Source organism: Hibiscus syriacus, unplaced genomic scaffold (assembly GCF_006381635.1).
Source record: "Hibiscus syriacus cultivar Baekdansim isolate YM2019G1 unplaced genomic scaffold, ASM638163v2 tig00110264_pilon, whole genome shotgun sequence".
NCBI classification, from domain to species: Eukaryota; Viridiplantae; Streptophyta; class Magnoliopsida; order Malvales; family Malvaceae; genus Hibiscus; species Hibiscus syriacus.
Genome location: NW_024062653.1, coordinates 1036721 through 1054586, shown reverse-complemented (window position 1 = coordinate 1054586; position 17866 = coordinate 1036721). Strand labels below are relative to the sequence as shown.

General features: G+C 34.4%; 1 protein-coding gene across 1 annotated transcript; it reads right to left on the bottom strand.

The window, feature by feature from the left end:
* Window positions 1-1991: 1991 nt before the first annotated feature.
* On the bottom strand, window positions 1992-3509 carry LOC120115498. The gene is made up of 4 exons (XM_039136203.1): window positions 3125-3509; window positions 2776-3039; window positions 2159-2585; window positions 1992-2089 (listed from the first exon to the last, which is right to left on the bottom strand). Exons 1-4 carry the CDS (start codon window positions 3452-3454, stop codon window positions 1992-1994), a joined length of 1119 nt encoding a protein of 372 aa, XP_038992134.1. The 5' UTR covers window positions 3455-3509.
* Window positions 3510-17866: the final 14357 nt, after the last annotated feature.

The window sequence follows — 17866 nt, the reverse complement described above, 5'->3', positions numbered from 1 at the left end:
AGCAGCCACTGTATCCAGTGACTTACATACCGCAGCCATATATGATACCGCCACCGCCTTTCCATTACCAGATGTCGCCGCCACCACCGTCACAAATGACCTCTCCTAGAGGCTATTATGAGTCTATGTTTACAGATCCGACTTGGGGTTCATATACTGGATATTTGGCAGGTTCAGCCTCATCACCCATGGCCACAGTACAGACATCTCCTGTACAGTTTTCACACTCAACGATGTTTGGGTTTTATGAGTTTTCCCAGTTTTCACAGGCCAGTGGGATAGTCAGTCATACACCTTCAGGGTCTTTATTTTATGGAGGTGTTTCATCGTCATCAGCTCCTCATCAACCTAATGTACCTACTCAGGAGGAGGAGGAAGACGACGACGACGATAATGATGGTGATGATGACGACAGCGATGAGTCACAACCAGTGATACGAAGAAATCCTCCTCGAGACCGACAGCCATCGCCCTGCGGAACACATTCGCGTCGTAGGCAACGATAGATTTTGTTTTTTATTATATTTGTATTTAGTTTATTGGACTTTTTAATTGTAATTTTTTATTATTTCTCATTTAATACTTTCTTTATTTTGTTAAATTTGTTAGACTTTTTTTTAATGAATTTCAGTTAATTTTGTTTATTACCATTTAATATTTATTGTAAGTTTGTTGTATTTAAAATTATTTTGAAATACCAAATTGTTATTAGTTTGATAAAATTTAATGATTGTGTTCGATAACTTTCTTAAGTTTGTCACTTATTATCTCTTTTATTATAATCACATATAACACAAACGTCCAATCTCGTATTATTGTATCGTTTTTTTAATCTTCATCAGCGATTATCGAATGACATTAACTTGAAGTAAATGCAAATTAAAGTACAAGAATTATTATTTGATAAACAAATATATCATTTTCTCATCAATTGTTACTTGATGACAATACAAGTGGACATGTTTTTCTAGTGTGGTCTGGGTTTCTACAATGCTCACATCTTCTGTCTTGTTTAGATCTTTCTCGAATATCCATATCGCAATGAATTCGATTAGATTTTGGACGACCACGCTCCATCAATAAACTCGGATTTGGTATAATTGAAAGTCAATCTTGAACTTCATCAAGGTCTTTGTTAGAATTATTGACTCGTTGACGGAATTATTGTATTAATTTATAAGTTGAGAGGAGATATATGAAGAGATGTGAGGAACTTAACCAAGGGAGAAGAGTATTTATAGCCGAGAAAAGTTGCTATAATTATACAAGGCGTGGTACCTGTACCGCGCCTTATATAATTATATTAGTTAAATGTATGATGCGGCTCTACCCCGCACTATATATAATTATGTCAGAGAATTAAAGATAACTATACTTTAAATGGCGTAAGGCGCGCTCCAAGGGCCACGCTATACCCACGTGTATTCCATGTCAGTATATAGTGCAGTTCAAGAGGCGCACCTTACCCCACGTGACATCAAATCAACATATAACGCAGTATAAGGGGAGCGCTTTACTACAAAAGATGTTAGATCGAAAAATATAATATAACCGGTGTTAGATCGATAAATATATCGATCACCGATAATTTTTCGAGAAAAACGCCATGAATTTTTCTTCCTTCCCCCCCCCCCTCCCCCCCAAAAAAAAAAAAAATTCAAAGACAAAAAATCCAATGCCCCCACTAAATTCAAAAATAAAAAATAAAATTTATTACAACAAATAAGAACCATCTCTACCCCCTACTTTTTGCTCCTATAGTTAATCCCCAAAAGCTGCAATCTCAAATCTCCTTGAATACTTAAAGAAACCCAGAAAATGCTACCATTTCCTTGAATTTTTTCTAAGCTACACTCACATTCTTGAATTCTTCCTTATACATACATACATACATATATATATATATATATATATAAAGCAAAATACTACCATATACCTAAATCCTACTATCACAGCCATTTTCTCAACAAAACAACCACTATTCTGAAAAATCAGTAAGTCCATTCCTGAGGTAGATTTATGCTTCCTTCTTGTCTGTAATTTCTTCCTGCTTGTGTCAACAATGCATTTCCTCTTGCTACCAATGCATCTGCAAAGTTGGAACATTATGAATCTCAGTAAGCATGATGTTTAATTATAACGATGATTCTGAACAAACCAGACATGGTGGGGTTACCATAGTTTGATGCGAAACCGGGATTGAATCGAGGCTGACCGTGACGGTTGGTGGTATCAGGGAAGTTGAGATTTAGTGCTTGGACAACATTTGCTGGAAGTAACGCTGTCGAGCAACCTGATTTCATTCTAGGTTCAGTAGTGGTGCTGGTGTTATATCTACGAGGGATGAAGACACCGGTACCGGCGCACTCGCGTTTAACGCCACCGGATCCGTGGATGAACATCGGTCTCATGCAGGAACCAGGGTGGTTCTGAGGCTGCTTAGGCTGAGACTGAACTTGAAGTGGTGGCCATGAAGATTGAGGCAACACTACAACATTATTCCTTATCCTACCCTGAATCTGCTGCTGTTGTTGTTGTTGAACTTGTGCCTGCCAGTTACTCGCCTTCACTTGTCTTCCATTAAACTAACCAAAAACATATAGAAAACAACCCAATGAGCCCTAAAAACAAAATAAATAACTTCATTTTTTTAAAATAATATGACAGCGCTGACAGAACCTACAGACCCAGCTGTTCGATTCCGGATATCTCTAGCAAGAAAAAACATCTGCCAGTCGAGTTCTAATAATTTCAACATGCAAGAAAAAGGATTACCTGATTTGTCTGATTTTGAGCTTTGGGTAAGGCTCTTCCATGGCTGAAGTTGGTGTATTTGGGGACTTCATTGCTCATTCTGAGCCTTGCAACTTGACCAGCTGCCGCATAAATGAGATCCCAAGTGTCGTTTTGAGCACAGAATGGTGTTGTTGACGGAGACGGAACTTGGGATGGTCCAACGGGGCTATTGTTACTTGAAGATGACCAGTACCCGAGTCCACTCAGAGTCGACCTTGGTGAACTCGCCAAAGCTACTTTTTTCTATATTTAAGAATGAAACTCCAATTTAAAATCTGAACCATTACTAAAAATCAGCTCAAGAAAACGAAAGAGGACATTATTATACCTCGTTTTTGTCCCGGTAAAGAGTGGGAACAGTGAGTTTCTGACTCCAGGAGTAAGCGAGACAGCGAGTCAATCCAGAGAGAAACTCATCCTCGTCACTGCTCTCCGTCTCCTTCGACTCTACAACGGATTCAACAGGGGAGCTCAGAGCTGAGAACGAGTCAAACTCGTAAGGAAACTCACAGGGGAAACCATGACTAAATGCCCATGACTCAGCACCGGTTTTTCCACCGTTCTCGTTCTTAAGGTTCCCTTTCATCATAATCCCATCGTCGTCCGCTAAAAACTTGGGCGGCAGCCAAAACTCGGCATCATCCATAAGCTCAGCCATGTAAGAAAAACAGGGGAAAACAGAGGAGAACTGAGTGTAAAATATCTGCTTGACAGAGAAGATGTAAAAAGAGAGAGGGGCCCTAAAGGAGAGAGATGAGTAGAGAATGTTGAAGACAAGCTGCCTTTTATTAAGGTTTCTGGGTTACTTTGAGTCATTAAACAGAAAAATAAATAAATTTTTAAAAGGAAAATCAATAAGATAAAAATCCAAACTTTGAAATAAAAAATTTGAAGATTTGTGGGGAAATTGACAATGTCAGATGTGAAGAAATACTGGAAAGGAATGAACCAGTGGTTGGAGACATTTGACCTGTTTCACAAAACACCTTTGTCCGAAGTTATGATTAAAATAATACGTTATCAAAAATATTATTATTTTTATATATTTTTAATAAAAAATTAACTAAAATATTATATTTTTTTTATCTAAAATATTAATGTTTTTAATATTTTCGGTAAAGTACATAATATTAATATTTTTGGTAAAAAAAATAATATTTTAGGTAACGTTTTATCGGATATGTTAACAAACTCAGTAAAGCATTAATAATAATATTTTCGGTAGAAATAATAATATTTTAGGTAATTTTTTACCGGAAATAATTTAAAATATAATAACATTTTCGGTAACGTCTTTACTTAACCGTATATTAAGTTGTCATATAATTAAGAGAGTAAAGTTCCGTTTTTTGTATACTCAATTCGTTGCTTTTGAAATTTGAAATTTGTGTCTGCTACCCATAATTGTGGTCGGAGATAATTTTTAATAGAGGATAGATTCAATAAAATAATGTCATATAATTAAAAAAAATATTTTATAAATTTTAATAGTCAATAAATTAACACATCTGGAAAAACATAACCAAGCCTTTGTCATCAGCTGATGACTTTCTTACAATGAATCTTAGATTCAAAGTGGAGATGAAAATCTGGTGAATTTTTGGACCGACCGTTGGATCGATGTCTCATCTCTAAAATTAGTTTTCCCTCGTATCTTTGTTGTCGCTATAAAAAAGTCCAGGAAAGTAAATGCTTTCGGATCAATGGTTAATGGTCACTGGACTTGGAAGATTGAACTTACAATAATTCTTTTTGATAGAGAACTAAGCATTTGAGACAACTTTTGGATTACTATCAATAGAGCAATCGATCGTGATTCTACAACGGATAGATTAATATGGTTGAGATCTCCATATGGAATTTACTCTCCCAAAAGTTTCTGTGTGAATGTCGTCACCTTAGGTCTGGAAAAGAATAACATCTGAAATCTAGTTTGGGCTACAATTGCTCCTCCTAAAGTGGAGGCCTTTGTTTGGAAGGTGATTCTCAAGCGTGTCCCGTGCTATTGGAATTATCTAAGTGAGGTGTTTCGAATATTGACTCTCCAACATGCTCCTTATGCAAAGAAGAGAGAGAATCGGCAGAGCACTTGAATCAGCTATTTGAGCTCGATGTCCGCTTGACTGGTTTTTGGTGTAATTGCAAATGGCCAATTTTATTCCCCTTCATCATTGATTTCACTAGCGGTATGTGCATCTACTCTTGATCCACATCATTGTTGTATTCTCGTGGTATTCTTATCTTGCTTCTTCCTTGCTTATTTTCATTGATGTTTAGTACTGTGACTCTGGTCTTGTACGGCGAGTGGCTTCCTAGCCGCTTGTTACATACTCGCTCCTTGCTTGCTGCCAATAATAGTTGACAATCTGGTTATCCCATGTTTTCTGGTTCATCGTCTTGGCTGGGGTTCTGGCTTGTGTTCATTTTTTTATTGCAGAGATAAGGCATTCGATGTTCTTCTTTTAAAGGAATGCATCGATGCACTTATGAATGTGCATCGATGCACCTTGTCCAGAAATTGCATTTCAAGCCCGAAATTCATCAATTCTTCATTCAATTCTTCTATTTTAATCCCCTATTATGACTTTAAACTCAACTATCATTATTGAAACCAACTTATGTCCATATAAATCATATTTATCTTCCATATTTCATCAAGATTCTTAAAATTAAGAATCTTACTAAACTTTCAAATTTGTTATAAATCTTTTCTAACTTCATAAATCTCTTATTCTTCTTGATGACAAGTCAAATTCCATCTTAAAAATCTCTTATTAACTTTTTTCCAAAATTTCCTTTAAAAACCCATTTTCTTTAATCTTTCATAACTTATTTATCTTCCAATCTTAAGATAACCTAAGCTTTCCTTAAGCTTAGTTATTATCTAATGATCAAAACCCAACCATAAATTTAGCAAATAACCAACTAACAAAGAAACTCACCTTTGCAAGCTGGCTCTTCACGTTTGAGAGAAGATGAAGATGAAGAAGATAAGTCTAAAACTTATCTCTTCAATCATACCTCTCATATATTATAATACCCATTTATTAATATTTAATATTATCTTTGTTCAATGACCATTTTTCCCTTCATCTACTTTAATAATTACTAACAACTTTTAGGAATTATTTCCAAATAAATCATCGAATTATTCCATTATTCTACTTAATTCATCAAATTCTTAAACTTTACAATTTAGCCACTAACCCCTAGTTTGGGATGTTACAATTCTCCCCTCCTTAAGAAAATTCGTCCTCGAATTTTCACTTTATAACAATATGAAGCAATCTTTATATACAGTCCTCTTTAATTACTCAATACATATCTCTTTCACTCATGCTATAAATATTCTAACACCACTTATAACACTTATCTTACTTGATTATTTAAACTCTATCATTCTCATATCTTTCTCTATCTATTCCTCATTATCAAGATTTCCTTATAGCATAACTAAACTATATATTTTCTCATGTTCTCATACGCTATTTAATCCACTCATGTAACCACAAATCTTATTTACCTGAACACTATACCTTAATGGGTTTATATCAATAAAACTACTACAATTAACTTATAACTAAAATTAGTACTTCTCTCATCAATTTACTGTTCAAATGTAATTATGCTAGCCTAAATCAACCAATATCATAACGCATTTACTATACAACCGAAAGATACCTGCCAATAATTCTGGGTCCTCACAGTCTTCATTATCATTAAGATTATATATTCTAGCAGTGGAGCGCATCTCATGTTGAGTAGAAGATTCTGTTTGATTTCTTTCTCTACCTCTACCCCTACCTCTTTGAGACATCAAAACAGATCGTTCTGATTGTGCAAGCTCTCTGTCCTTCAATGGACAATCTCTCATGAAATGTCCTATTTCCCCACATCGGAAACAAGCTCCAGATTTAATTCTACATATCCCACCATGATATCTTCCACAATTCTGACAATGTCTCAATTGTGCTATTCTATCACCAGACTCTACAAATTGAGTCTGTCTATCTCTCATCTGACTTGATCCTCTAGCAGAGGATGTCATCGACTCTGACCGTGCTTGAGATCGAAAATCAGAATCTCTACTTCTTTTGGGTGATACTAAACTCGATGAAGGCCCCGTTCTTTTAAAAGATTGAACTCTTTGATCCCCATAACGTTCATTCTGAGCTCTTTCAAGAGCTTTTGCATGATTCACTACCTCTTGAAACGAGGACAGATTTAACACAATCAACATCTCCTTTAATCTCGGGCGTAAGCCCTCCACAAACCATTCGCATGCATCTTTTTCTGTTGGAACTAACTCAGCCACAAAACGACTCAACTTATTGAATTCACACTCATATTCATATATAGTGTGATCCAATTGCTTCAGATTCAAGAATTCTTGTTTCATTTGCTTGATGAACTGGTCTCCTATATACTTGTGTTTGAACTCTTCTAAAAACAAGAACCAGGTCACTTGGTCACTTGTCATTCTTAGAGTAACGTTCGTCCACCATATTCTTGCTTGTCCACGAAGCAAGGAGACTACTCCGTCTAACTTTTCCATATCAGAACAATGAAGTCCATCTAGCATAATCTTTACGTCATTGAGCCAAAAGTCCGCTTCAACAGGACTCTCCTCAACTTCACCTTTGAATTCAGGAGCTCCTAATCCTTTTAAATCTTTTTCTATATTCCTTCTCGGAGTGGAAGGAGCAGGAGATTGGAAATGCATCAACACCGCGTCTAACGTTCTAAAGAAAACGTCTTGGTCTTGCACAGGCACTCCAGAAAGTGTCTGTCCTTCACCTTGCCTGGCCAGGGCAGGTGAATTACTACCTTCAGCTAATCTATCATTTCCCGCTACGTCTCGGGAGTTGTCTTGTCCAGACATCTAATAAAATACAATCATATCATTCTATTAGCAAAACAGTATACTTACTTTCTATCAGATCAGAAGTTTTCACTATTTCGTTGGCATGTATACTTTTTAAAACACTTTTGACTTCGTTTTTAGCCTAGAATCGGCTAAACCGTAGCTCTGATACCATTAAATGTAACACCCCCAACCCGTACCCAACCCAGATACGAGTCCGACGTGTCACATTGACTTTTCAAATCTTGACTCTTAAGAAAAATCCCGGGAAATTTAAAACTTTATTTAAAACAAAATACAGACTTGATCAGAGTGCTCGTACTTAATGACTTATTACATGCCAACACTTTATACATAACCAAATACATACTATGTCAAATACTTCTGATCTGATCTTTTAGTAGTGATAATGTCTTTGCCACTTCTATTCTTTCACTTATCGTTCTTGGTACCTACGTGTAAATCACTTACACGCTAAGTCATAGACTTAGTGAGGCATATAAAACATATAATATAACCATATATCATTTCATATAAATAAAAGACATGCATATACAAACACTATCAATAATCCTTTCCACTTACCATATACTCATCATATAACACATATAATTCATGTATGTGCATTCATATCATTGAGTCACTACATATCAATATGCATGAATCTATGGTATGATAACAATATACAATCAGGTCATGCACACATGCAACTTACCTTCTTTTATCACTTTCACTGTCATTTGTCTGTCAATTTCATTGCCCATGTATATTATTGAGAATAGAGGTATGTGAGTACATTGAGGTTGTGCACTAATGCTGTCACCATAGCTCGTATAAATGTCCCGAAGGACCTATCCAGAGGTCACACAGACCCCGGTAACTATCCAGAGGTCATAAAGAACCTCGACAACTGTCCATAGGTCCCAAAGAACCTAGGTAAACTGTCTATATGTTCCTTAGAACATAGGTATACTGTCCATATGTCTCGAAAGACATAGGTAAAACCCTCGACTCTTGGCATGCCAACTATACCTATAGCTCTCGTATCATATACTATGGGCATTTATTTATACATTTCGTATCACTTGTTCTTTCTCTTCTGTCACATACCACATGTATGTGTAACCATATATCTCATATCATATCACATGTATTATATATATATACATGTATTCATGTAAATCATTTCATGTAATTCATATCACATATATCACATGTGCATATAAGCTTATAGCTTCTTTCACATATACATATAGTCACATAGCTTTCTTTCATGTAACCATGCATGTCATGTCAAATAACATATATCATATGTTGCATTTTCACTTAAGCATATAAATCATATAACATAGCATCCATCTATTTCTATGTATTAATGCATACATGGTAATCACATAACAATTTAGAAGTTACTTCTTACCATAGTAACTCCATCACTGGCTCATCACAAGCCAATGTTAATTCAATAAAATAAGTACAAAATAAATTGCACTCACCTTAGCTTTGCTTTGATTCGATTCTAATTCCTCAATTGTCCTGAAACAGATCACTTTCTATCTCTACATAACAATACACAGATTCATATCAATATTCCAATTGATATATTCAAAACTGTCACTTCTTAGGCTAAGAGAAAAGCCCATTTCCTCTTTCAATGAAGGTATGCATCGATGCACTACTTGTACATCGGTGCATAAAATGCATTCGATGTTTTTATTTTAAAAAGATGCATCGATGCATTATCTATGCATCGATGCATCAAAGGCATTCGATGTTCTTCTTTTAAAGGAATGCATCGATGCACTTATGAATGTGCATCGATGCACCTTGTCCAGAAATTGCATTTCAAGCCCAAAATTCATCAATTCTTCATTCAATTCTTCTATTTTAATCCCCTATTATGACTTTAAACTCAACTATCATTATTGAAACCAACTTATGTCCATATAAATCATATTTATCTTCCATATTTCATCAAGATTCTTAAAATTAAGAATCTTACTAAACTTTCAAATTTGTTATAAATCTTTTCTAACTTCATAAATCTCTTATTCTTCTTGATGACAAGTCAAATTCCATCTTAAAAATCTCTTATTAACTCTTTTTCAAAATTTCCTTTAAAAACCCATTTTCTTTAATCTTTCATAACTTATTTATCTTCCAATCTTAAGATAACCTAAGCTTTCCTTAAGCTTAGTTATTATCTAATGATCAAAACCCAACCATAAATTTAGCAAATAACCAACTAACAAAGAAACTCACCTTTGCAAGCTGGCTCTTCACGTTTGAGAGAAGATGAAGATGAAGAAGATAAGTCTAAAACTTATCTCTTCAATCATACCTCTCATATATTATAATACCCATTTATTAATATTTAATATTATCTTTGTTCAATGACCATTTTGCCCTTCATCTACTTTAATAATTACTAACAACTTTTAGGAATTATTTCCAAATAAATCATCGAATTATTCCATTCTTCTACTTAATTCATCAAATTCTTAAACTTTACAATTTAGCCACTAACCCCTAGTTTGGGATGTTACAGTACTCATTACGTCCTTAGATCTTTTTAACCTTCTTATGGTGACACATGTTCACCATATTCTATCTTATCCACATAATAACAAAACTACTCTATATCATTTTTTCGATTCCAAACGATGAAAACTTTCTATCATTATTCAGATATGATTTCAGCTTTCTGAAATCAACTTTTGATCTTACTAGGCATTTCCTGAGGTGTCCGCTCTTCATCCTGCCTGGCCAGGGCAGGTGAATAGCTATCACAATCAGGAATATCACCTTTCACTTACTTCGAAATTATCACGATCGGATTTCTACTGTATTAAATTATTCTTATTCTATTAGCAAGACAACATATTCCTTACACTATCATATCAGAAATTTTTCAATCTATGTTGGCATGTACACCTTTTATGACACTTTGGACTTCGGTTTATGCCGAGAATCGGCTAAACCTAGCTCTGATACCATTAAATGTAACACCCCCAACCCGTATCCGACCCGGATACGAGTCCGAAGTGTCACATTGACTTTTCAAACATTTAATCGTATAAAATAGTGAGTAATTTTAAAAAACTTTGATAACATTTAACTTATTCAAAACGTTTACAAAATATATCAGAGTTCATACAATTTATATCTTTAGACTACATGCCAACTACACTCTATAAACAGTACATATATTTTCTGATCTGACATTTGGTAAGGAGAACTGACCTGTCTTGCTCCGCATTAATCTTTACTCTTCTCGGAACCTACGTGTGAAACAATCACACGCTAAGTCGAAGACTTAGTGAGGCATAAAGAAAACACATCTAATGGAATTCATACCCACTAATCATGCATGACTGTTTTATGCTATCAAATTATGCAACTCATTTACATATACATCAACATATATTCGTGCATATTATGTAACAGATACCATTGCCCCTATCACAGATATATCATATCATGCACACATCATATCACAAATCATATACATATATCACATACATTGTTCTCATATCACCAATATCCATACCTGTAAGCATATTACTTTAACATTCATGAATTTGTATTAATGAGTTTATTGGCCCATGATATCATATTGAGAACCTAAGGTATCTGAGTATTGTGAGGTTGTGCACTATGCTGTCACCACAGCTCGTATAAATGCACCAAAGTGCCGCGTAGAATTGCACCGTAGTGCCATATAATGATGTCCATAAGGACCACATAGAATTCCTTAAGAATCATATACATATGCTAGGGATCTTATATATGTCTCACCAGACTTCACACATGTTCCAAAGAATATATATATATCCCGAAGGACCGCGTAGAATATTGTCCCGAAGGACCGCGTAGACCCTCTACTCTTGGCATGCCAACTATACCCCTAGCTCTCAAGATACATAACATGGGTATTTTCTTTTATACTTATCATTTCACATAACATATAGTTCGATTACTCATAGAACATTTTCATATGAGTCACATTTACATGTCACATAGCTTATATACTTTCTCACGTAGTTACATAGATCCATATCATATAACATATATCACAAAGTGCACATAATCACACATATCATATCATATAGCTTAGATCATTTCTCAGATATTCATATAAACATACATATCATATCTTGTTCACATATGATCATATATGCTTCATATAACACATAGAACACTTTCTCCTAGCTTATATCAATTTTCAGAGTTCTTTCATATTACATGATGACATATATCATATAGATATATAATAACGGATATTATATTATCTACCTTATGCTCTATTTCTTTGTATTCCCATAGATTATAAATTATGTTGTATTTCTAAACATATATCATTTAATAGTATTTTTATTTAGGTACTAATTTAATCTCTTTACTTAATTCAATTTCATATATTCATTATAATCTTTTCATATAGCTCCATTATACTAATTCTCATAATAAATCATACCACTAGGTACTTGTCCAACTCATGTTTCCATTATGCATATACTGTTACCCATGTTTACCTAGTTCATATCACTTCTTATAAACTCACTTTCATCATATTTTCCTATTATTACATATTTTATCTCATAACCATGTATCCACATAGTCTTATATTTCATTATCATATTACATATACTTGTTCTCCTATAACCCTTAATAAACATATATTTCTATTTCCCTACATCTCTGTTGAGTTAATCGATCGATGGAATCGGCCAAGAGGGGGGTAAATTGGCAATTAAAAATTTCGTGGAAGCTTTTGCAGAAAAATTGAAAGTAATTACACAGCGATTTACAGTGGTTCGACTTTCTCAAACAAAGTCTACGTCCACTACCTTAGCTATCCACACTAAGGATTTTCCAACAAATTCACTAATTTGTTCTTTCTTTTGAGGCCAAAGAGATAACCTTACAAAATCCCTCAAGAGTATACCCCAACTCTTGAGAACACTCTTTTTCCCAAATAGAAGATTTCAAATTTGCAAACTTACAAGAAAACCTCACAAGGTAAGATGTTTGTACAATTCTAGAACAAGAAAAGAACACTCAAAGATAATTACAAATGAGCACAAATGGTGTTCTTGAAAGCAAAATGAATATTGAAAGGAAAATTGGCTTGATTTGTACAAACTTGGTGTTTGATGCTTTCTCTCTTGTTTCTCTATGATTTCTTATTGATCAAGGGCTTCAGAACTTGTTTAAATACACCTTGAATCTCTTCTGAACGTTGGGGATAATTAATGAAGATAATATAGCCGTTTAAGTGTGAAAACATTTAATAAAAAATACTTGGAGCGTGGGGGGAATCGGTTCCTCCTCATAGGGAATCGGTTCCCTAAGTGTAAAATTCAAATATTTCGACCGTTGAACAGGGGGGAATCAGTACCCCCTATGGGGGAATCGGTTCCCTCCGAGCATTCTGGAAATCTCAGAGCCAAACCATTCAGGGGGGAATCGGTACCCCCCTTGGGGGGAATCGGTTCCCTCTGAGCAATCTGGAATTTTTGGCTTTGAAATGGTTCGAAATACTTTGAAAGATTATTTTGAAATTGTTTTAAGATTAAAACTTAATTTTACACTTAAGTAAGGATTAAAAATGATTTTTGAAATATTTTGAGTAATGTTTTGATATTCGAATAATTATATCGAATATACTTAGAAAATCATTTTGGAAAATCTTAAAATTCATTTAACTTAATTTGTTATATCGAAATATCAAAATGTTTTCAACAATCTCCCCCTTTTTGATATAACAAAACATTTTAGTAATTTTAAGATTTTGAAATCAAGTTTTGAAATTACTCCCCCTTACTTTAACACTTCTCCCATTTATCATTTTAAAAACACACTTAAAACACACTTCTCCCCCTTTTTGTTAAATCAAAAAGATTCAAATAAATGTGAAAAATATTAAGCCAATTAAGCTGCTAAGATCACAATCAAGAGAACCGTTAGCCATTAGTTCCGTAATCAATATTCATAAATAATGTGATATGGCAAAATTGGTCATATTGCTAATAATGATGTAAATGATGCAATAATAAATAAATCACACCAAACATATAAGTTTAAACCATCCAAACAAATTCACAATACTCAAATTCAAACATCCCAAAATATTCAAAATGTTAAAACAATAAGTTTGGAAAACAAATTAAAACATAGAATCAAACTTCCGTAGGAGGATCGGGAGGAGGAAAATGAGCTCGCATAGCGGCCATTTCGTTAGTGAGGTCATTAATACGTGCATTGGTTGCTTCATTATTTGCACGCATTTCCCGAAGAATTTCTAATTGTTGAGCTCCCATTGTGGATAAATGGGACTCTATAGAAATAAAGCGCGAATCCATGGTCGCATATCGGTAATCAAATGTCTCCATAAAAGATTGAAAATATGGAGGCATTTGAGTCGATTGTTGTGCTTGCTCTTCGGGCTGCTCCTAGGCCTGCTCAGGTTCAGCTTCAGCTTCATCGATGTCTCGCATTAGCTGCTCAAGCTCGAGATCTTCGTCAGCTTCGGGTGGAGCTCGTGAAGAACTAGCTCCCGGAGTAGTTGCAGAAGATCGAACCCATTCCCCGGTTTCCTTATCCTTAATCCATCCCGCTCTCGTTAAGGAAAGAAGGTTAATTTTTTTCTTAAGAGGAAAAGCGGCATCTAGACCAACTCGAAGCTCGGCTTTAGAAAAGAGATTACTAAGGATACAACCGTAAACTAGTGAAGAACAGAGTTTCTTATTTGGCACTAGGTTAACGGTTTCAACGATCTCAGCAAAGATAATCTCGGAAAGGTTTATTTTTATGTTGTGTTCAAAACAATGCAACCACCAAAGGTCTAAAGCTCTAAGAGTAGAATAACGACCCCCGGATGGTTGAAACCACCAAGTGATCATGAGATGAAGAAAACGCTCATGAAGATCTAGAACACTTGCACTATCATTCCGTTTATATCGTGAGCCTAAAACTTGTTTTTCATTTGATAAACCTTCATTATCCAAGCCTAAGGCATTAGATATGTAATCCGGATCAAGATGGAAATATTGGCCTATGAGGTATGAACGTACTCCTATGGTTTTGGTTTTGTCACGATTTTTGATACAAACGGCATTACAGTAGAAGATACGAACAAGTTGATGATAGACAACGGGTTCAAGTTCGAAAAGTTTATCAAATTTCCATTCGTGCAAGATAGGGAGATATTTAAAGTTAATATCAACCATAGTTTGAAGAGATGGGATACGTTCTTCCCTAATCTTATACGAGTCAAAATATTGGTAAAACCAATAACGATAATCTTTAGGACCCGGTTGATTGAAACAAGAATTTTGGATAGTCAAGTTATGATCAAGATTTGGAATAGGATTTTGAGGAATAGGAGGAGGATTTGGTTGACGACTAGAACGACTAGATGAAGACCTAGCACGTTTAGGATTGGACATGGTTTAGGAAATCGGAATAGAATTGATAACCTGCAATTTTAAAAACAAATGTATGCAATTCAATTAATCCCAAAACTCAATTGAGTCCTCAATATTTCAAGGTTCTCTAAATCAATCCTAATGGGCAAAGTTTTTGAAAAACTTTTGAAAAATATGGTTTTGAGAAACAATATATGTATAGTTTTCATAACAACAACATAATTTAATCAAAACACAATAATTTGAAAATTAACATTTTTTTTATTTCGAAAATTTAAAAAAAAATGGAAAATTCTTGTGTTTTTGATGAAATTAGTTGTAACATCTAGTTTTTAATCACTAAACAATCAATGCCCGATCACTATTTTAACCTAGAACTAATTAAAACTAATCCTATGTTCAAAATCAATGTAATAGAGAGTTTAGAAAAATTTACCTTGAAAGATGAAGATTGAGGGGATTTTGATGTTGTTTGCACGATTTTAATGATTCCAACAGGTTTAGAAGATGATATTTGAAGCAAATTCCGATTAATATCGTTGATTTGAGGCAAAAATGGAGATTTGAGAGATTTAGAGGTGAAGAACGGCGGAAGAAGAAGAAAAGGAGGGTTTTGGGGTTTTTGGGGGTGTTCTGCCCGATTTAACAGAACCCCAGGGGGTATCTACAGGTTGTTCTGAAAATCATTATAAAAGACTTCTACAAGATACTCTATTTTTCCATAGAAATAAATTCGTTCAAGAAAGACTCCAGAAGATGTTGATCGTAAATGAGAAGAATGATTACGGAGAAAAAGGAAAATGGATTCGTATTCATATGCATGAGAATTATATAGGAACAAGAATAATCTTGGATTAAAAATTGAAATAGATTTCTTTGGAGTAATAAACCTCTTCAAATTACAATACTGGTAGAGAGAGAACCGTAATAAATGCAAAGAAGAACCCCAGGGGGGTATCGATTCCCCTGTGGGGGGAATCGGTTCCCCTTCAAAGGGGGAATCGGTTCCCTCATGGGGGGATCGATTCCCTCTGCACCAAAATGCTAAAATCCGGCTTTTAAGCACATAAAATGCTAAATTAATCTTTTCTAGTGGTATAGGCAACTCATATATTAAAAAATAAATATGTTCAAATAATTAAATTAATCTTTAAACATTATTTGAACATAAAATTAATTTTCACTAAGAATCATAAACTCCCCCTAACTAATAGCAAGAATGCAATCAAAAATTATTATTATAAGCATTTTTCAGTATTTATTAAAAGTGCTAAATTATTTTAAACACTAAGTGAAGATAGGTTAGTTAAACCTAATTCTCTTCTAAGTGTCCAAAACCTTTCCTTGTCTAAGGGTTTTGTAAAGATATCCGCTAATTGATGCAAAGTATCAACATATTCTAGAACTACATCTTCCTTAGTGACATGGTCTCTAATGAAGTGATGTCTTATTTCAATGTGCTTAGTTCTAGAGTGTTGGATGGGATTTTCAGTGAGACAAATAGCACTAGTATTGTCACACTTGATAGGAATGGTACCTACTTCAATTCCATAATAAAAAAGTTGTTGTTTCATCCATAAAACTTGTGCACAACAACTACTGGCTGAAATGTATTCTGCTTCAGTGGTAGATAATGCCACACAATTTTGTTTCTTTGAAAACCAAGAAATCAGCATATTTCCTAGGAATTGGCAAGTACCAGAGGTGCTTTTCCTATCTAATTTGCATCCTCCATAATCCGCATCAGAAAAGGCATGCAAGCTAAAGCTAGAGTCTCTAGGATACCAAAGTCCTAAACTAGGAGTGTCCTTAAGGTATCTAAAGATTCTCTTAACAGCTAGTAAATGTGATTCTTTAGGACATGATTGAAACCTAGCACACAAGCAAACACTAAACATAATATCCGGTCTACTTGCGGTTAGATAAAGCAAAGAGCCAATCATTGACCTATATAACTTAACATCTACACATTTACCTCCTTCATCTAAGTCAAGCTTTGTTGAAGAGCTCATTGGAGTGTTATGAGGTTTCCCATTTTCCAGTCCAAACTTCTTGAGCATATCTTTGACGTACTTAGCTTGATTAATGAAGATGCCATCTTTTCTTTGCTTGATTTGGAGTCCCAAGAAAAATGAGAGCTCCCCCATCATGCTCATCTCAAACTCACTTTGCATTAGCTTAGAAAATTCTTGGCAAAGAACATCATTAGTAGAACCAAATATTATATCATCAACGTAAATTTGAACTATTAATAAATCTTTACCTTTTCTCTTTAAAAACAATGTAGTGTCAACCTTTCCTTTTAAAAAACCTTTTTCAATTAAGAAATTTGACAATCTTTCATACCAAGCTCTAGGAGCTTGTTTTAAACCATAAAGAGCTTTTGTCAATTTTAAAACATGATCCGGAAAATTTGAATCTTCAAAACCTAGAGGTTGTTCCACGTACACTTCTTCTTTTATAAAACCATTTAAAAATGCACTTTTAACATCCATTTGATATAATTTAAATTCATTGAAACATGAAAATGCTAATAACATTCTAATTGCTTCCATCCTAGCTACGGGAGCGTATGTTTCATCATAGTCTATTCCCTCTTCTTGAGTATAGCCTTGAGCAACAAGTCTAGCCTTGTTCCTCACTATATTACCACTTTCATCAAGTTTATTTCTAAAAACCCATCTAGTACCTACAGTAGATTTATTACTAGGCCTTTCAACTAATGTCCATACTTTACTTCTCTCAAATTGATTTAATTCTTCTTGCATAGCCATAA